This window comes from Perissodus microlepis, chromosome 14, assembly GCF_051167445.1.
Source record: "Perissodus microlepis isolate ML-2025 ecotype Zambia chromosome 14, ASM5116744v1, whole genome shotgun sequence".
Classification (NCBI taxonomy): Eukaryota; Metazoa; Chordata; class Actinopteri; order Cichliformes; family Cichlidae; genus Perissodus; species Perissodus microlepis.
The window spans coordinates 21,825,541-21,846,410 of record NC_140474.1 but is presented as its reverse complement, the minus strand read 5'-3'; the positions used below and the strand labels follow the sequence as shown (position 1 = coordinate 21,846,410).

General features: G+C 41.5%; 1 protein-coding gene and 1 non-coding gene across 2 annotated transcripts; both read left to right on the top strand.

Moving 5' to 3' along the window:
• The first annotated feature begins 97 nt into the window (after nucleotides 1-97).
• On the top strand, nucleotides 98-20,864 carry nox4 (NADPH oxidase 4). The gene is made up of 18 exons (XM_084950448.1): nucleotides 98-476; nucleotides 800-895; nucleotides 5,836-5,946; nucleotides 6,238-6,322; nucleotides 7,834-7,931; nucleotides 8,502-8,529; nucleotides 8,758-8,830; nucleotides 10,205-10,285; nucleotides 10,579-10,738; nucleotides 12,189-12,353; nucleotides 12,522-12,584; nucleotides 13,254-13,314; nucleotides 15,604-15,685; nucleotides 16,461-16,580; nucleotides 16,677-16,785; nucleotides 17,149-17,217; nucleotides 18,640-18,740; nucleotides 18,831-20,864. Exons 1-18 carry the CDS (start codon nucleotides 420-422, stop codon nucleotides 18,949-18,951), a joined length of 1,680 nt encoding a protein of 559 aa, XP_084806574.1. The 5' UTR covers nucleotides 98-419; the 3' UTR covers nucleotides 18,952-20,864.
• On the top strand, nucleotides 17,937-18,008 carry trnad-guc (transfer RNA aspartic acid (anticodon GUC)). The gene has a single exon. It is a non-coding gene; the product is annotated as a tRNA-Asp (tRNA).
• Nucleotides 20,865-20,870: the final 6 nt, after the last annotated feature.

The window sequence follows — 20,870 nt, the reverse complement described above, 5'->3', positions numbered from 1 at the left end:
GGGGATACGCTGGTCTATAGCGCCCTCTAGTGCCAGAAAGACGCAGCAAGGAGCGATTAATCGTAGTTTATTGTTCCCCCCAAGTGTGTTTGTGGTTTCAATGAGTTCGTCCTGTGTATTTTTATAAATTCACGATGTTTTAGGGAAGCTGCTGTCTTAATGTCCTTGCGTGTCGTTCATGGGGGGGACTGGTGAGAGGGGCAGAGAGAGAAAGAGCTGTGGTGGCTAAAAAGTGAAAATGCACTGTGAACGGAGGATTTCCTGGGAGGTTGGACTGAGCAGGCACCGGCTGCTCTGTGGACACTGCAGTCTGGCACACAGACTGAGGCAGAGCTGCAGGGAGGACGAGTCTCTGAGATCTTGACCGCACCGGAGCTTTGGTGAAAAGTTTGGGCAGCTGCTGAGCCCCTGAAGGCATCATGGTTGTGTCGGCGCGGAGCTGGGTGGCCAACGAAGGAGGGAAGCACTTCGTCCTGGTGGGGAAAGTTTTTGTCTGACATTTGAAAACCTCCCATCTCCACTTAAATCTGTTAACTGACTCGTTAATATATCTGTTATTCATCTTTAACTTACACAATTCTCCAAGAACGCTCAAATGAATTTGTTGCTGCTCAGTTACTGTGTTTAGTACATGTTGTATCCATGCAGTCTGCTTGGCTATTGTAGGGCAGCTGTGGCCTGAACTCAGATACAGATGTGCACGAGACTTTTACAGGCAGTTTCTTGTGCTGTTTGTGATGATGTGTTTCGTGTGTGTGTTTGTGTGTCTGTGTGTGTGTGTGTCTGTGTGTGGGGGTAGATTCTGTGGCTGGGAGTTAACACCTGGCTGTTCATCAGCACCTTCCTGCTCTACTTCACTGGACAGCAATACCACTACCTCTACAAGATGCTCGGGGTGAGACCTGATACATTTACATGCACTTTCTAGATGTGTTGTGTTGAACCAAGCTTAAAGAAGGAAACGGACCCTTTACTGAGCCCTTACATCAAACCCTTTCTTAGCTGCATATGTTTGATTAGACATAAACAGATTTTTCAAGATTTTTATTTTTGTACATCTTGACGTGTGAGACAGGAAAAACTCATCAGTGACCCTGAGGGTCATGATATTGTTGATGCTAGCTAACTTTCACAAAAGAAAACTGAAAATAACAAGGTCACTCTTAATGATATAAGTAGCAGCTGTGTTTTTACCAGCTGTGAGAAACGTATAAGTGACTTTCGTCTTCTGAAATCACGCTTTTTCCTCTGCTCTGTCATTTCCACCATATAATTTGAGATTAGCTATAAATCATGTACCTTCATAAGGCCTACAAAGTGTAGCTCCATGATGTAGTGATTCACATATTTTGGCTGATAAGTGAAAAATCCCTGGTTCTTGTGAATAAGGGAACCGCTGACAGTAGCTTTATTCAGTAGACCTACAGTGCTCTTCATAATTCCACAAATAAACAAGGTTGTGTGTGTGACTTTTACACTATTTTCTGCTAAAAATTTGATTCTTATTGTTGTTAAGGAAGAGATAAAAGCACCACGTATATTGGCTTGTGATTGTGACCTCCAGAACCAGGCAGCAGGGACATGAGCTGGGTCAACCAGTCACACACACACATAGAATCAGGTTTAGATTTTAATGGCTGCTCGCTCATGTGGTGTAATTTTTGTCACAAGGTCTCAATGGTGTCTCTGTGGGCGTGGGTGTGTGACTCTCGATGCATGCTTGTGTGAGTGAAAAAGTTCCTTGTCTTTGGAAATAATAATTGCAGTCATTACTTCTGCACCAGATTTGTGATTTTCTCCCAAAAAGCACATTTTCTATGCAAATATAGCAAAAAAAAAAGCACTCACCTGGATTCTGTGTTTAAAAATATATCAAATTGTGCTGAACAAACTCCAAACTGATAACTGAAATGTGCCAAGAACAAAGTTTAGCACATATAATACAGTACGAGTATTTGTAAATGAAGTTGTTAAAGCACAAAAAAAAAGCTAGTATGAAAAGCCAGCAGATGAAAAAAACAAAGGTAAAGCTGGAAGTGATAAAATTAGATGTGGCAGCGAGCAGCATGTGCGAGCTATTGCACTGCGTGTACAGTGGATAGCAAAGGGGAGAGAGGGGCAAGTGTGGGCACGCTGCTGGCTTGACTGAATGCCTTACCAGAGGGCTTAAGCTTATGTGTGTGTCTGCACGTGTACGTGTGTACATGCAAGACGGAGATGTATTTCGAAGGCAAACTGAATCCAGCTCAAACTTCATATATCCAACTTTTCTCCTTCACCTGTGTAACTCGGGTTTTGGGGATGTACAGAAAGCAGGGAGGATATCAGACCTCCTGCTTGGTTTTGGCGTCAGCTGTTCTTAGTAAGGTATGCTGAGTGAACGTGTGTGTGTGGGAAGTCTTTCAAAGGTGTAGGCGTCTGATTTATAAGCATGCTGGTCTTCCGCCATCATCTGCTATATGTAGATTTTAACTCTTGACCAGTTGTTTCACACAATTCTTATATTTCAGCATCTGTTGTACAGCACACTGTGACAGCTAATCACTTGAAACTGGTGACTGACCAGAAGCTGCTGCCGCCTTAAGGAATCGCATTGTTTTACAGTTTTTCTCAGTCGCTTTGGTGCGTTCCTCAGAACACCATTAACATTTGCACAGCAGTTAGTGCATTTCCCAAAACAATTAGTGCAAACTGCAAAACCTAGTGGATAGCCTGCAAAAGCACGTCACATGCACAGAATTGATTATCCATACCTGAAAAGCAAGTATCCATGTCAATGAAACTGTCAGTGCCATCAAAATGAAAAGTCTTGACACCATCTTTATGAACAAGATAGTCAAATGGCATTGTCATGTTTCCACTATGACAGTTTATAATCTCAGTGTTTCCCATTGCAAAAACAATTGGTGACACCTGAAAATGCTGACGACACTATGGCCTACCTGTACAGCCATCTGAAATGTGCAGTAAAGTCACTGTAGATGTTATGGGAGTCTTGGGAGTAACTGAGACACTGAATACGTACGTTTCACATTTCCATTGTGTAGAAGTGTTTGTAATCCTACAGAATTGTGCAAAAGAAAAATATGCTACAGTCACTTGTTCACTGTAGAATACATGTAAACATAAAATCACCCATTTGGTAGAGCTGTGCACTAATGTGAACAATAAACAGCACATGTAACAGTACAGTAAATCATTCTGGCACATCCAGACGTTCCTGTCTGTCTGGCCACATATTTTCATCTACATCACAACAGATGTTATCCCTCGCAATGCAGCGAGGAAAGTATCTCCTGGAGTGGCGAATCCATCCTCTGCAGGACCCTGCTGTGATGTCGTCACATGCTGCATCCATGGCTGCTAGCAGGGCCATTTGCTCATGTGGATGCCGGTCATAAACTTTCCACCTCCAGGCAGAGAAAAACTCCTCTATTGGATTAAGGAATGGGGAATATGGAGGGAGATATTCAACCAGAAGTCTGTCATGTGCTGCAAACCACTCTCTGACCTGATGGGAGTGGTGAAAACGGACATTATCCCAGACAACAACATACTTGCTGAGTTGGCCTCCACCTCTCTCATTCTCAGGGACTAGGTCCCTGTAAAGAGTGTCTAAAAATGTCAGGAGATGTTGGGTATTGTATGGACCAAGAAGGGGGATATGGGTGAGGACGCCGTTGTCTGAGATGGCTGCACACATGGTAATATTCCCTCCGCGCTGACCAGGGACTTCAGTGGTTGCCCTCTGTCCAATGCGATTTCTTCCACGCCTTCTGCCTTTGGCCAGATTGAAACCTGCCTCATCAACATATATGAATGTGTGCAGTGTTTCCCTGGCTTCCAGCTCCAGTACACGCTTTAGAGAGAGACAGAAATGCAATGTCACAATATGCCTGTGTACAGTAACAAACAGTAATGCATGCATTTGGTAAAACACATTGTAGAGTATGTGCTGTGGAATTGCAAGTGTACTGCATGAAACTACGAAGTACTGTAAAACAGTTTGCAGTGCAGAACATAGAAGACCAGCTTTACCTGCACATACTGGTGACGGATGTCCTTCACCCTGTCACTGTTTCGTTCAAATGGCACCTTATACAATTGCTTCATGTGGATTTCATTTTTCTTGAATACTCTGTCAATTGTTGAAATTGAAACAGATTCAATATTGCCAAATACCGTGTGATTCTCTATGACAGCGCTTTGTATTTCTCTCAGCTTTATTGCATTGTTTGCAATGACCATTGCACAAATGGCTTCTTCTTGTTGTGGGGTAAAAAGGGGCCCTCTTCCGCCTCCGCGAGGTTGTCTTACAATCCTATGTGGTGCAGAGTGAACTCTTTGTGAAATTGCAAATACAGTACAGTAACATGTGATGTGTCTGAGATGGCACAGTACAGTACAGTGTATTACTGTTTGCATACCTGTTTTCCCTACGGAATGTTTGGATGATTGAACTGACAGTAGTTCTTCCAATATTGGGTTGCACCCTTCGACCAGCCTCCTCCATGGTGAGGCCGTGATTGACAACATGGTCCACAATTGTAGCCCTTATTTCATTAGGAATCCGCCTATATCTGCCTCTTCTCCCTCTTCCCCTTCCCCTTCCTCTCCGCATCCTCACCCCTCTTCCACGGTGCTGACCTTCCAGGTATAGGATTTGCTTGACAGATGGCCAATATTTGGCATGTGATAACTAGTTCAACAATTTTGTGTGTGATGACTCAAGCAATGGATGTATGACTATTAGTTTTATTGGGAACGACTATTCAGCATCCATAGGTATGATTACTTTTGACTGACATGACATAAGCAAATGGAAATGTCAGAAAGCAGCAGGGAAATGTATGGAAGCAACTGATTCATGTCCAAAATCATTTGCAGTTTGTTCAGAGAGAGGAGAAATTGCTACTATGATGTGCACAAATGACTGAGTGTTGTGGAGGTTGAACTAATAGTTATGAGAATTTCAATTCTGATCTGAGAAACGCACCAAAGCGACTGAGAAAAACTGTAAGCGCACTTCCTATATTATGTTGCATCTCTTACAGCCATCACAAATCTTTACCGCTATTTAAATCCCCCATCCCTTCAAAGGCTGGACTCCAGTTTCAGACACGCTCTCCGTCTTTGATCTGTGCTTACCTTCATCTCTCACACCAGTCATTTCAGTTTCTTGAGGATAATCAGAAGAGACGGCACCTGCAGCGCACGCTCAGGCTGCCAAGAAAGTGTTTAAATGTGCTGTGTTTACAAGATGCCAAAGGACGTCCGGCTTTTAAGCTTGAAAACAGCTTCGATTGTCGAGCTCTAAGATTAAGATTTGTAAAACTACATTACACAGCAGACGTCCCCCCTGTGTCGCTTCAGGTAAACTGTCCACTTGTCATCAAGTTGTTAGGGGCCTCTACTTAACCTGCTCTGTACTGAAAGGATGACAGACTGTAAAACTTGCAAGTGGTGGCAAAACAGTGGTGTAGTCAGAAGAGTCTTTGAGTGTATACTTAGAGAATAAACAGTGTTTTCCAGTCTTTTTAAATCCCTTTTTAAAGCCAAAAACTGGATGTCTTCCAAAATAAATGAATGTCTTCCATTTAAAGACTAACAGACTCCTAAAGGGGTCCTTAGCTCTCTATTCTGAGAAAGACAAAGATAGTTTTATCTAGCACTACGAGCTATTCAATTGGCCATGATTGAATAGCTGATATCTGAATGGGAATAATCAAAAATGTGCACCTTAATCCACCAGGCCACTTTACACCCACCAAATGAGGCCCAGTGTTGGCAACTTGCCTAACAATGTATGTGTGTTTGTGTGTGTGTCTTTCCCAGCTAGGATTGTGCATCAGCAGGGCATCTGCAACTGTGCTAAACCTGAACTGCAGCTTGGTGCTTTTGCCCATGTGTCGCTCTCTGGTGACCTTTGTACGAGGAACACGGATGGTAAGAAATACTACAGCTCGGATGGATCATTGGAGTTTTTAGGGACGGGAAAAAGAACTTCCAAGTGGGTTTGGTTGTATCAGTGAAAACAGGTTGTGGGGCTTATTCTGTAAAAGTGACTCAATATATTGTAAAAGAACTGCTAAAAAATACAGAGGCAAATATGAATATAGAAACATAATAGGATTGCAGTCTTGATTAGGGTAGAAGGAAGAGGATTAGTTGGTGTTTTCATTGAATCCCAGCCACGTGAATAATACTATTGTCTGTGTGACACACACACTGATGCAGATATCAAGCAGAAAGACACGCAGACTGCTGGACAAGTCCAAGACCTTTCATGTGGCGTGTGGCGTTGCCATCTGCATCTTTTCTGGTAAAAGCTGTCACTCGTCACCCTGCCTCATATTCATTCATGTATCACTGTGTGCTTGTCTGTGTTAGTCTGTGTGCTGAATGTGTACACATGAATCCACGCTGGCTCAGCATTTCTGCTGAACCAGCTGTGATGCTCTTCTTGCTGTTTGTGTTTCTTTTTACTGTCTACGTGTCTGTGTGTATGTTATTCTTATGGGTCTCCTCCTATGACATCATGGGAGCCTCAAGCAGCTGTGGGTCCAGTGGCTCTCTTGTTTGCAGGGGTCTTCCTCTTATTCATATGTTTCTGGGAAGCCTGACCGGCATTGCTGTTTCTTATAGTTACTTGCATGTGTCACAAAAAGCTGAAAGTTAGTGGTAAGCCACATGCTGTGAGCTTTCCTGCAGCAGAGATTCGGGCATTGTAAAAAGGTCCTGCCTCGCTCTAAATATCTGACTAATTAATGTGATTAATGGTAGTTGCGTAGAAGAGCTGGCCAGACGATGATTGTCAAAATTATGCATTACTGATTACTGATAAAGTGATAAATAAGGCCATTCATTCATCAGCTGAGAGTGTTTAACCAATCAAACTGCGTTACTTGATTGCTTATTAAGCAGGTTCATCTCCATAGAAAGACTGATGTTCACCAGCTTACATTCATACATCAGCATGCTAACTTGCATTAAATAGAAACAGAATGCCTGTATTTTTTTCAGAGCACATTTTATCACGGCCCATATAACAGTTGGAGTGACATTTTACTTAAAACCAAAATGGTCAGCAAGAAGCAATCCATTATCTGGGGACTGGGAATGTCAGTTAAAATCTTCCATTCTGTGGTTTCATGGATATTCCAGCCTGGGTTGATCGGCTGAGATTTTGGCAGCAGAATGACAGAAATTAAAAAAAAAACAAAAACAACTTCAAATGCTGGCATCTGTTCTTTGCAATTGCATCACCTGTAAACTTAAGTTCTTCTTTTATCTTCATCACCACTCACCTCTCAACTCATTAAACATTACTCAGCAGTTCCCTATGCCTACATAAGCGTCCCCCCGCCCCCAACCCCGGGGCAAAGTTCTCATGTGCTGAAAAACAAAACTCAGAGACAACAAATGACAACAAAGGGAGGCAGCGGGAGAGACAGAGACGGAGAGGAGGAAGAAAGGAAAGAGAGCAATAGAGGAGGCAGTGGGAGTGACGAAGGATGTGAGTAGGGAAAATAGGACCCTTGTGTCTCATGATCACACCCTCTAATTCCATCAGCTGTTGAACTACTGCATCGTTTGGCCATGATGTCAGCTAGGAGTGTGTGTCCTGTGTGTGTGTGTGTGTGCCAGCTAGTAAGTGGGGAGGCTGTTTTGCTGAGTTTTTGCTGAATAGACAAAGAAATGTTTGTATGAGTTTCTGAAGGCAGTTCATTTGAACATGTATAATTAAGTGAGAGCGTGTCTGTTTGAAGTCTTGTATGTGCGCACTAAATGTGTTTTAAATCAGCACAGTGTAACGTTTTGTTTCTCCTCTAGTTATGCACGTTTCTGCCCACCTGGTTAATGTTGTCAGATTCAGTGTGAGATACTCAGAGGACTTTCCGGCTCTCAATTTGGCTCGCTACAGAGGAGAGGTGAGACTCAAGCACACCCCCATGAACTCACCATCACAGTAACACGTCCCACCGCAAATCCCGTGCTTCCAGTTTCAAGACATGCTTTAAACCTGTTGTCTGACCACATCTGGAGCACATGAGCAAAACAGTCCTGCACACCTGGTCATTCACAATGTAAAACATCCACTAAAAGAAAACATGATTGCTGGATTGCCAGATGATTAACTGTCTTTTATATCAAAGCTTAAGCTACTGTTACATAATCAGAGAAGCATTCATTGTGAAGCACACTAATCTCTAAATCTGAAAGCATCAACCTGTTTGAGCAAGTGAGGGAAATATCCAAATATGTCCACACTTTTAGCCAAAGCTGGTCGTCTGGAGATTTTGTCTGCTGATTAGCTCACCTTCAAGAACATTCTAGAAAGTCACCAGCTGAAGTGATGTGTTGGAAAGAAGCCTGCAGACAGTTTTCTCTCCAAAGCACAGACTTGGCTTCCTCTGTGAGATCAAAAACTCTTCATCGGTCCTCACAGAAACAGATGCAGAAGAGTGAACACAATTCTTATTTTCTGCTTTCTTTCCTAGGACCCCATGCTGATTATTCTGACCACAAGTAAGGACTACTCTTTGTCATGCACTATGGTACAGATTAGTGGCTTTAGAAAGAATAGGAAGTCATGTTGTGTTTTTGAAATAGCTTCAGTTTTTATATTAAATTAAATGGCAATATTGCGTTAAACGTGTGAGCAGACAATTCCCTTATGTATTTGTATGTATGTTTGTGACCCCTAAGTACTTTGTTGGCTTTGTCTCCATTCTGTAACTGAGTTATTGTCTTTAGTCCCAGGAGTCACTGGTGTGCTGCTGGTCCTCATCCTCTTCCTGATGTTCATATCCTCCTCCTACTGTGTACGGTAGGCTAAATCAGACCACCATTATAATAGTCATCATAGTCTTTGTATTAATAGAAGCGAGGAAAGAACCCTCATAGACTTGATGAGCAACTGTAATTGGGATGAATTGGAGCCCGGCTCCACGTCTCCGCTCCTCGATACAAACATGATTTGTATTTATGTCTGTCTGTCAGACAGAAGGCGAGACATCAGTATCTCTGTGTTGTGTTTCTTCGCTTTTCTCTTTCTGTCTGAGCTCATGACTCATTTTGTGTTAGTCAAAGTGAAATGTAAGCTGGAGACCATGAGGAGGCACAATAACGGAAGGTTGTGGGAGAGAAAATCACAGCTCTGTCCTTATTCAGGTCATAGTGGGTCACTCACTATACGTGTATTAGTCTTCCGAACGGTCTCCCTGATTTCCTCTGTAATTAAACAGGGGATAAGAGGCTTTTCCAGACCACTTAAGGCTTTAGATAAGAATTTGGCTAAGTGGCTGGAGTGGTGGGATGATGGCGGCTGCACAGCAGAAGAATACCTGCTTAATGAGTCAGTGATCCACGGATATGAACTTACTTTAAAGTCTCCAAGGTTATTTATGTTTTACGGATTGCAGTACCTTCATGTCTGTTCCCTGTTGCCTTTAACATTAGAAAGTGTTGAGTTGTGAGAAACTTTGCGTTACGATGCCCATGGAGGAGGAAATGTGTACTCTATGAGCTCATCTAAAGACTTTGAAGAGAAGCCCACTTTTACAGCTTAATGTATAAAAAAGAAAAAGTCACGGGCCACAGTGTTTAATTTTTTTCAAGTGAGAATATACATGAAATGAATTCTAAGATGCAATATTTTTATGTATTTATTTTTTGAAATGGAACTTTCCTCTCCAAAAATTCCTTCCACTTTCCCAGGAATGATAGATTGGGATAGCTTGAGTAATCTCTTCTAGCATCATTCCACTTCATGATCAAGTACAGTTAACTCAGAGAAACAACAGAGCTTTATACTACATGCCAGAGAGCGATACGTTGCTCTAATAGTTTCTCTTTTAAGTTCTTAAAAGAGATTTATGCTGTGTTTAGTTGTTGTTTCTGGAGAATGATTGACAGATTAAGCTATGTTTTGGTTAGTACAGAACCAGAAGAATCATATGACATTGTTGGGTGTAACAGGATATCTTAGCCACGTTGTGTATATCTTAGTTACCATTAAAAAAGAGCTGCATTCGAAAAGGGAGAATACAGAGCTTGGTTGTTGTCTGCAGTGTTTATGGGGGGGTTGTTCTGTGTAACGACCTCTTTACTGATCTTTGATGTTCTCCTCACTCAGCCTCTGAGCTGGGAGTCTGTACATCATGTCCTTAGTAAACTCTGATCATCTTGTAATTTATTACAGCATGTCCAACTATGAGATCTTCTGGTACACACACAACCTCTTCATTGTTTTCTACGTCATCCTGATGATACACATGGTTGGGTAGGTAGCACTAACAGTGCATGTGGGTGTTTGGGTTTCCCCTCTACACTTATGCAACACACAGACTCATTTCTTTTTCCAAGGAACTGAAAGTCTTTCAGGTGAAATTCAAATGCAGGTACTAGTCATCCCATTCAGCCAAGTGCTTGTTCGCGCCTGTTTTTTCTTCTGTGTGGTTGAACTCTCTGCCCCTAGTTTTCATTTTAAATCTATTTTGCCTGAGTAGTCGTAAAAGAGTGATGAGTAAATGTGCTAAAGTGTGACTGATGAAAACATTATGTTGTCTTCATCAGTGGAGCTCTAAAGTATCAGACCAACATAGAGGCACACCCCCCTGGTTGCTTCAGAGCCAACCAGAGCAGCACCGAGCAGCAGGGAGATGAACTGGACACAAGTGAAGAAGAGGAGAGGCGATGCAACGAGGACGCTCACTTCCAGTCACATTATCCCCAGGTCAGAGTGTGTGTGTGTATGTGTGTGTGTGTGAGTGGTTCAGGCATGTGTGTTATGAGCATATTTACATGTGTTTGTGTTTCAGTTTGAGTTGAAGGAAATGTTTGTTTAAGTCTTTGTCAGCGTTTTGGGGTTTGTGGTTGGGGCTTTTGGATGAATGCTGGGTATTTGGGAAGTGTTGGTAGGAGCTGGTCCCATTGAGCAGGGGTGTAATACTGCTAGGGAGGGGCTGCATCCTTTCTCTACATCAAGGCCTGTTTTTGTGTGTGTTTCCTCCTGCGTGTGTGATGATGTGTTTGCACTTGGTCGTTAAGCAACGAGCTGGTTCCATAAATCCCCCCTTAAGTACAGTTGTGCTCCCAGGGCTTTACTGAAGCTGCGAGCAATTAGTCTGTTACAGGTAACTGCCAACAGAAAGGAAGAGAAAAACCTCACACTGTGATACCAGTCGATTTAGTATTTATTCTTGTGAGCGTACTCTCTCTTTTCAGCTGGATTTGATTCAGTCTCCTCGGGTTATTGTGATGGGGAACAGGCTGATGGAATTACAAAGCTTTGATAGAAAATACCTGGTACACATTTCTGTACTAACATTCGCAGACTTAGATATATTCCCGAGGGAAAATTCGGCTGCTGTAGTTTGAATGGCCTTTATTATGCAAAGTTTCAAATCGCCAAGCCTCATGATTCAAACCACTTTTCAAATACTGATGCCACCAGAACAGCGGCAGCAGTCATTGGTTTGCTTACAGTGCTGTGCGAAAGTATTTGCCCCCTTTGTGGGAGTAAATACAAAATGCACTTTTTAAATAAAGACTTAACTGACTGGGCAAAATAAATGAAATCACTCTCTGCTTGTTAAATCGTGAATTAACTGCGATAAAGCAGAGTTTCTGGAAAGCTAGCCTCACTCAAGCCTGATAGCTCCCAGACCTGTTGAATCAAGAAATCACTTAAATACAGCCTGTCTGACAAAGTGAAGTAAAGTGAAAGATTTTAAAAAATGAAACATCATGTCATGATCTTAAGAATCTCAAGATAAACAGCAAAGTCACTGATATCTTTCAGTCTGGAAAGAATTACAAAGCAATTTCTAAGATTTTGAGAGTCCAGAGAACCACAGTGGGAGCCATTATCTACAAAAAAGACCAAACAAAGTTGGAACCAACAAAACTTTTTCTTTCTGTAGTCCACTCGTTTCAGTAACCAGGAACTGTGATGGATCATGAGCCACATGAGCTATTAAGTCATTGATTTTTCAGATCTTTCCTTTTATGTGACAGTGTTGGGGTCACACCAGAGTAACTGCTGAGATCTTGTAACACAGTGACATCGCAAAAAAAATAAACTCAGGAGAGCAGCACACATGACATAAAGCTGTCTTTGTGAAACTGCTTTCATTATCTATCCCATATGCCTGGTTTGTGCTGTGTTGTTTCTGTGTGTGTAGACGTGGCTGTGGGTGTCTGGTCCTCTCTGTCTCTACTGTGTGGAGCGTTTCTACCGCTACATCCAGAGCCGTGACCCTGTTACCATAGTGACAGTCATCAGGCACCCTTGTGATGTCGTGGAGTTGCGCATGCTGAAAAAGAACTTCAAAGCTCGACCTGGACAGGTGAGTTGGTCAAATATCCGCTGCTTTTTGGAGAGAAGGGAAATTCCACTCGTTTGATTCATCTGATGATTTCTTTCTCTCGACATACCCCCTCTCTAATCCCCCCGTCCTCCTTCTTTTACATCCTGCTGTCTCTCTGTGACTTCCCGTCCTCCTCTTTTTTCTCAGCATATTCTTCTTAACTGCCCAGGTGTCTCCTCATTTGAGAACCATCCCTTCACGCTCACAATGGTAAGACCTACTGCAGCTCGCTTTAACGCATTCCTCTGTCGTGACACAGTGCAAGCACACATATATTCTGTATACACATGTGAATGCAGATGTTTATTAGTAGATACTCAACACACCCTCTGCTGATGACTGGCACTTGACTGACACCTGGGCTGTGCAGTAATATTGTGTTTCACGCTGTGTATTGATGCTTACGGGATTAGTTCAGATTCCATGATACAGTAGGAGAAGATAAAGAAATCCCTGTATGCTCGCACAGCAGGAAGGGATGGAATCATTTACACACACACACACACACACACACACACACAGCCACATACAAAACCCACTGATTCCCACAAAGGAGCACAATAACTGTGCATGCCTATGCCTGGTGTGTTGTAGAGCTTTGAGGAGGAGGGTAGAGAATCACTCTGACAGAGAGCAGACAGACCCCTGAGGCTAGTAACACTGTCTGCCAACAGGAAGGCCGTGCGTGTGTGTGTCCATCAATGTGTGTGTGTGTAGATTGTTAAATTTAGTGAAAAGAGCTGTAGCTATGTATTGTATATGTGCTGACCCATGTGTTTGTGTGTTTGCCAGTTTTTCTTGTGCTAGCTGCACGTGTCTCTGTGTGTTAACGTGTGTGTTTGTATTTTGAGTAACTGTCAGCCCTTTAACTCCTCACAGTGTCCCACAGAGAACAAGGAAACTTTGGGCATCCATCTGCGAGTTGTGGGAGACTGGACTGGTGGGCTCACACATAAACACACACACACACACACACAGAGAGAGAGAGAGAGAGAGAGAGAAAAGAGTGACACACAGTTTCTATTCCCTATCAAAGCTGACAGGATGGAAGCTGTTTTGTTTTGTTCTCTCTGCTGAGGACACATTTCCGAAGAGCTGCATTTTGATGTGTGTAATCATCCCCTGTTTTTTTCTCCTTGTGTGTGTGAGTGAGTGTGCAAGACTCCTTCTTTACCTCAAGGCCAAGATTGTTCCCACAGGTTCATCATCTTCCTAGAAGACCTTATTTAATGGAGTTCAAGAATGTTAAAAATGGCAAGAATGCAGTTTTTACCATTCTTGAACTCCATTAACTAATAAAACCAGAACGAGGACTTGATGTCACTTGGACACAGTATGTGCAGTCTGTTCAGGAAAAAGGACTGGTTTGCAGCCAACTTAAAGGAAATATCTTTTAGTGGAAGTTCTGGCTAAAACACTGACTGTCCTTTCCACTTGCTTTGGTACACACCCTAATACACACCAAGGGAAGTTAATCATCCTGGATGACAGGATGAAATGAGAAGGACAGAAATGATGTACTGAAAGGGCCTACATCTCTGCATGGTAACGATATCTGTACTTTTAGTTGCATTGCTCATGACCAGTGTTGGGACATATATCACATATAGATACTGTTGCTAGATTTATTTTGAAGCAGCTCCATATAAGGTTTTTCTAAGCATTTTGATCTTTTGAGCACAAGCTTCTCCCTCAGCCTTTTTGTCCCGCATCAGCGTATTTTTGTTTGTTTATCTTGTATCCTCCAACTCTGCATTTTTTTCTGGTTATATTTAAGATCATAAAAGGATGACTGATGGGGGTTTGTACTGATATGTGGCATATGTGAGGTTACGTTGCAGTCATTAGTTGTTTCTGAAATTTAGGCACGCTGAGGATAAACACTAACGTGATGCAATGAGTACTGCAACTCATTAGTCCTGACATGGAGTACATGAGTAATTCGATTTTTAACCTCCCCGGGTATGTGTGTGTCATCATCTGAAAACGGTCTATAATGGGAACAAGAACAAAATCATAAACTTATTCTCATTTTCAGTACTTATGATCAGTGACAGATGACACTGCCTGTTGCTTTTCAGCATTCCAGTAGGCCAATCAGCACCATCCATTCAGAGTAAAAATTACAATTAACTAAATAAAAGACAAATGAACCATATTCCGAGCAACAGCAGACTCATAAATAATTTCTAGAAATATATGCTTGTCTGATTGTTCACTTGAGAATTCCATACAAAGGTGAGGTGTGCATATTTTTTTTAATTTGTTGAATTGCAGCTTTGCACCAGGACTGCTGTCTGCCACATCCTGCAGCTACAAAGTGTGTTTTTGAGTGGAAAGATCAGTACTAACATTCATGAGTTAGGACCTGTAGCCTATGATGCTGGAAATGTGTTACGGGCCAATTAATTTTCAAAAATTAATGAACTCTTACTGGGAATTTATGCTTCAGTAGGAAATTCATGCCGTAGCTACTTTGTAACTGCAAACACTTCTAAAACCCTATAACCCTACCTGCAACCTAATCTGACGTGCAACTCCTTGGAAATGTAAGAACACGTCACCTTGATGCAGCCTGCAACTTAAACTAACAACTATTGCAACCATTGATTCCTCTTGTCCATTTCTGCCTTCTTTTTCTCAGTTTTTGAATAAATCGGTGAAAGAATAAGGATATTAGTGCATTACAAGGAATAATAATCATAGCATCAATATAAGGGTTTCAAGGGACTCGAAGGGAGCTGTGATCCCTTAGAGACAGGATGAGGAGGTCGGACAATTTAGAGGGCGTCAGAATAGAGCTGCTGCTCCTGCACATCGAAAAGAGCCTGCTGAGTTAATTGAGGGATCTGACTAGGATGCTTCCTGGACGCCTCCCAGGTGAGGTATTTGTAGTATGTCCTATTGAGAGGAGACCCCTGGGGCAGAACCAGGACTCGCTGGAGAGATTACATCTCGCAGCTGGCGTGGAAACAATTCTGTGTCACCCTGGATGAGCTGGAGGAGGCTGAGGTGATGCAAGTCTGGGCTTCTCTGCTCAGACTCATGCCCCTGCAACTTGGACCCAGATAAGCAGTAGAAAATGAATAGATGGAAGTTACATTGACAGAAGCATTATGTATCTAAATATTCTAATAGGCTTGAGAGTATATGTGACCATTAGGAGATCCCTCTGGTTTTTTCACAAATCACACCATGCCTGAAACTATCTCCTCTCCTCTGTCCTCAGAACGATTCACACAGCTGCTGCTTCCTGAGCCAAGGATAGACATGGAGATCCTTCCCATGGCCCAAAAGACGAGATACCCCAAGTACGTTTCTGTGTGTGTCTGCTTAAATAATGTGGCTGACTTGATTTCTCATGAAGGCTCAGAATCCCAGAATGGCTTAAGGTTTCAACCTTTTGACCTCTGACTCAGTGCTCTTCCTGCTCTGTGTTTGATAGACAGTCAGATGAGTTAAACAAACCATCAAAGGCCCAAACCCCCTTGGTCTCCTGTGTTGGAACAAATTTCATTTTTTTAAAAATAATGGAATATATTTTGACCATGAATATAAATATTTCAGAAGTGTTACAGATTCCTGTATTCATGATTATGTGACAGTAATGGCAAACCTCACAAACCACGCCTCATATGGATGACTCTCATGTTATTTATCTTTTATGTAGTTTCATGTGTGATATCTTCTCAGTATTCTGCGTTACATTGAGTTAAGTTTGTGTCTAATTTTTTGTGTGTGTATTCTTGATCACACAAGAGAGCGAGCAGCTGTTGTGGAGATATTTATGTATTTGGGGGATTGCTGTCTATTTGTCAGTTCACACACACCAGAGCACAGACAGACACACGCACACACACACACACACACACACACACACACACACACACACAGACACACACACACACACACACACACACACACAACTGCACCCAGACTAGGATTTCAAATGCAGGATGTTTATGTGTGTTTGACCCAAGGGAGAAATATAATTGCATATGTGTATATTTATCTTGGTAGCTTCTCAGCCAACGATCTTTTGTTTTCTTTGTGTTGTTGTTTTTTTTGTCCACATTGTATGTTCAGAGTTTATGTTGATGGGCCATTTGGAGGTCCGTCAGAAGAGGTATTCAACTATGATGTCAGTGTTTGTGTTGCCGGCGGAATAGGAGTCACCCCGTTCGCCTGTGTGCTGCGGGCGCTGCTGTGAGTTCTTACAAAAATATATTATATGCTTATAAATTATGCACAGACTGGGCATTTATTAATGGACTTCTTCCTTCCTTCCTGCTGTACACCTAGTGATGGCTGGATGGGTTTCAGGTTGCAGAGGTTGTATTTTGTGTGGGTCTGCAAGGAACTCCAGTCCTTTTACTGGTTCGCAGAGCTGCTGTGTGCTCTGCATCACAAGGTCAGGACAAACTCTGGCTGTTAGAACCTTCATGTTATATGAATCATGCTGGAATTAAATGGCAAGCTATAATTCAAGTTTTCTAAATGTTTGTGGCATTCGGCAGACGAAGGTCAGAGGTTTATGTGTCTGTGAGACAGCAGATTTATAGTTACAAACATTAGAAGTTGTAGACTTGAGCAAAAAGCCTCTGTTTTTGGTTTGCTGGGTTTCACACCGTCTTGAGGCTGTTTGTAGTCTCACCTCTGCTTCTGTATGTCAGAAAAACCTAGAAAATAAATGCTGCATTTATATCCTGTATCGTACTTTATGAATGAAATCAAATACACATCAGCAACACTACAAACCATGTTTTTCATTTAGCTCTGGAACGAAAACAGACCGGACTACTTTAATCTGAAACTGTATATCAGTCAACCAGACAGCTTGCAGGTAATTGTGGCGCGGGCACACACACACACACACACACATCAGTGTTTCTCTTTGCTAATCTTGTAATTTTATTGTATTTCATTGTCACTTGCTCTTCTCGGTTTATCTTTTGTTAGATTTTAAGAACTCCACCCACTAGAGGGCGGTGCTTTACAAACAGAGAGAAGCTACAGCGCACAGTTTAAAGTGTATCTGTTGTATGTTTCCCAGATTGTTCCATTAAAGCAAACGCTTTTGTTCTTTTAGGAGATGTAACAGCCAGCCAATATAGAGAAAATAATTATGTTATATTAGTTTATCGAAAACATTTTGAGGAGTTTTGAACGTATTCGTGCGACTCTCGCGGTGGACGTCTGATTACGAAGTTTACGTCAGTCGGACCCAACCGGACCCTTGCTTATTTTAAACTGTCCGGAGCCTCGAGTCCTCTGGGGTCCTCTCTGGTCCGAGTACCTACTTCATTCCTTTTTTAAAATTTTGTGACCTCGGTGACTTGTGCACCGAGAATTTACATTACAGTATAGAAACTAAGCGTGCGGCCCGAGCGGCGAGCTTCAAAGACGTATAACAGGAAGTAGTTCGCCGTCGATTCTGAAGCTAGTCGTGTCCGCTACGGGACGAACAATCGACGTATAGACATAAATACACATTACAGGCAGGCATAACGTCACAATGACCGACTTCTGTTTTTGTATGGCATACGCCAGTCTCTCGCTATCTCCTCGTTAGTATAGTGGTTAGTATCCCCGCCTGTCACGCGGGAGACCGGGGTTCGATTCCCCGACGGGGAGACAACGTCTTTTTATCCGTTTAGCATCACACAACATCGCTGGGTGTTCCCATCACCGTTGGGGTTACTCAAAAATTTTTGGCACATTATTAATTGCTTTTCTCAAAAGTAACAGGATACATTACTTAACTACTTAGCTAAGAAAGTAATTTGTTAAACTCCTCTTTACATTACTGTGGACTGTGGTTGTTGCTGTCCTGGACGCAGATTGCATTTGAATTGCCCTTTGTTGCAATAAAAATAAAACAAAATAAATGTCCAAAAGCTCCAAATTTCCAACTGTGTTAAGGTTCACCAAACCAGCCAGTTTATTGGTTGATTCCCATTTCATTTACATTCACCTTTTTGTGACTAAATTTCCTTTGCTCTACTAACAGTAGACTAACACAGCTATGTCCAGCACTGGTGGCCCTTAAATTAGATACCACATTCTTTTAGCCTCTAGGAGAAAATAGGAGAAAAAAACAGACTTTTTCACTTTTTTGATTTAGAGAGATGTACACTTTATCTGATAGAAGTCTCAAACTTTCTTTCTTATGTTTTTTTCTGTAGTAGTAATAGCATTAACTTTATGTAACATCTAATGCAAATGTGAATTCAAAGCATTCTAGTTTTTTATGCTTTTTTTGCAGAGCATGTCTGAGGAGAAGTACCGCCCACTCACATCAAGGATGCAGATTGGTCGGCCCAGGTGGAAGTTGCTCTTTGATGAAATTGGAAAATCCAACAAACAGTAAGTACAGTGGGACTATCCAGTGAGTCTCGTAGCTGTAGAAACGTGTGTATAACATTGTTGTTAAAATTGATCTCTCTGTGGTTTCAGTAAACGTGTTGGTGTTTTCTGCTGCGGACCGAAGGGCATCTCCAGGGCTCTCCACCGACTGTGTAACTCACCTCAATACAATGGAACAACATTCGAATTCAACAAAGAGTCGTTCAGCTGATTACACTTTAGAGCTGGTGCTACACTGTCAGGGCATATCAGTAGAAGTCATCTACTTTGGGGTGGATGGCTTCTCATTCAATCATGGGAAAAGTTTTTAGTTAAATTAAAGTTCTTAGTACCTTTGGACAATCATGGTTGCTTAAAAAAATCTTGGATGGATTTTCATTTGATATAAACACTGACTGTAAAGTTAAATAATGATAGACTATATTTATATTCAATCTCTGTACATGTTTTCTAAAGGTCCGGCACATTGAAACAGCCTGTTGGGTGCTTTAAATAAGCTTCGACTTTGGTTTGTGACCCAATCAACATGTGAGAAAAGCTTGGAGTCTCCCGAAGCTTCTGTATCATCCCTGCCCTGTTGCACCCCTCTGTGGAGTAAAATTGCATTCTCATGTTGGAGTCGAGTGTGAGGAAAAAAAGGTGTGACTCAGCCCTAAAATGCCCTCAACCACAAACACAACAAGGCATTAACCATGAGGGAATTGCTCTGCAGACCAGCACCTGAAACATCACTCAGGGATGAGACAGTTTTTATTTAGGAGGTGGCGGGCTGATAAACGCAGCCCAGTGAAACAATGTAAGCAAATCAGCTGATAATCAAGGGATTTTGTTTGGTGTCAACTTCCAGCCAGACTTTATTTGACCTTTACTCGACTGCAGACTCACACAAGTCAAGCTTGATCTTATCACAGTATTAAGAGACTTAAGAGCCAAGCCCCCACCTAGTTCTAAATATCCAAAATATATGGATATCTTCTACATCCAGAATCAACTGGCCCAACATTTGTTTTGTCAGCATCTAAAATATACTGCTCACACATTCTTAAGTCTTGCTTATTACCAAGTTGTAATCACCCTGGATTTGTCGATGAACGCTGACTAAATGATGATCACATTCTTCAAATACAGTGCTTAACAAATTTATTAGACATTAAACCACTAAAACTGATTTCTCTGTTCAGGTAATTAAGTGTAATTTGGTATCGTACTCAAAAAATAATAATAATAATGTGCTTTACTAATGTTTCATACTTTTGTAAAGCAGTAAACCTGAAAATGAATGGATAATAACAATAATTATATTTTAGCATTAAAGGTATTTCTATTAAAGAACCTGTGGATACTGGTGAATCAACTATTACAGCAACATAAAAATGATTTTAGTAATTACCAGTACTGTTAATTTAGGGCAACTGTGGGCTAAATTTACACTGGGGGTGATGGTCGAAGAAAATTGTCAAGCACTGTATGTTTAGCATGTATGTTAGATTTAAACGCTCAGAAAAGGGGGCAAGGATTTTAGGTCTCTGCAGATTGTTACGGGTCTGTATGTTTCTCTCGCTGTGGAAGGATTTGTAGACAGCCTGAAGGGAAGTGTGACATTTGACAAAACTAAGAGGCAGAAAAAAGTATTACAACACTTATCTCAGAGTCTGAGGCAGTGTGGTTTAAAAATGGGCACACGATGATGCAGTCTTTACACACCACTACACCTCAAGCTTTTTTTTACTTTTTTTTTGTTGCTTACTTTATTTATATTGTTTAAAATAAATGTACAATTTGACATGTCAAAGTTCTGCAGGATTTTGGCAATCTTTACTGAGTAGACTCACAGGTATAAAACGGAAGCATATTTCAGGTTATGATGATTTACTGGTTTACTTTAGTATTTGTCATGTTTACAAGCTCTGATTTTTCTTTTTTTTTTGAATGCCACAAACTGGAGACTGGAGGTTTCTACAAAGAATAAACATCTTGATTTTTTTGTCTGATCAACTGAGTAAACATTGTAATTATAATTTGAAATTTTTGACATTTATCTAAATCTTTAAGATCAACTTTCTTTTTTTGGCACAAGTATGAAATAAATGGTTTATATTTATTACATCTTTATTAAATGTACTGTTTTCA

What these genes read in the sequence shown, in the direction of transcription:
- nox4 (XM_084950448.1), top strand. Translation starts at nt 420, where the DNA reads ATGGTTGTGTCGGCGCGGAGCTGGGTGGCCAACGAAGGAGGGAAGCAC. An exon ending in CAAAAGACGAGATACCCCAA is followed by an intron (nt 15,686 to 16,460) that starts GTACGTTTCTGT and finishes TTGTATGTTCAG; the next exon opens with AGTTTATGTTGATGGGCCAT. An exon ending in ATTGGAAAATCCAACAAACA is followed by an intron (nt 18,741 to 18,830) that starts GTAAGTACAGTG and finishes CTGTGGTTTCAG; the next exon opens with TAAACGTGTTGGTGTTTTCT.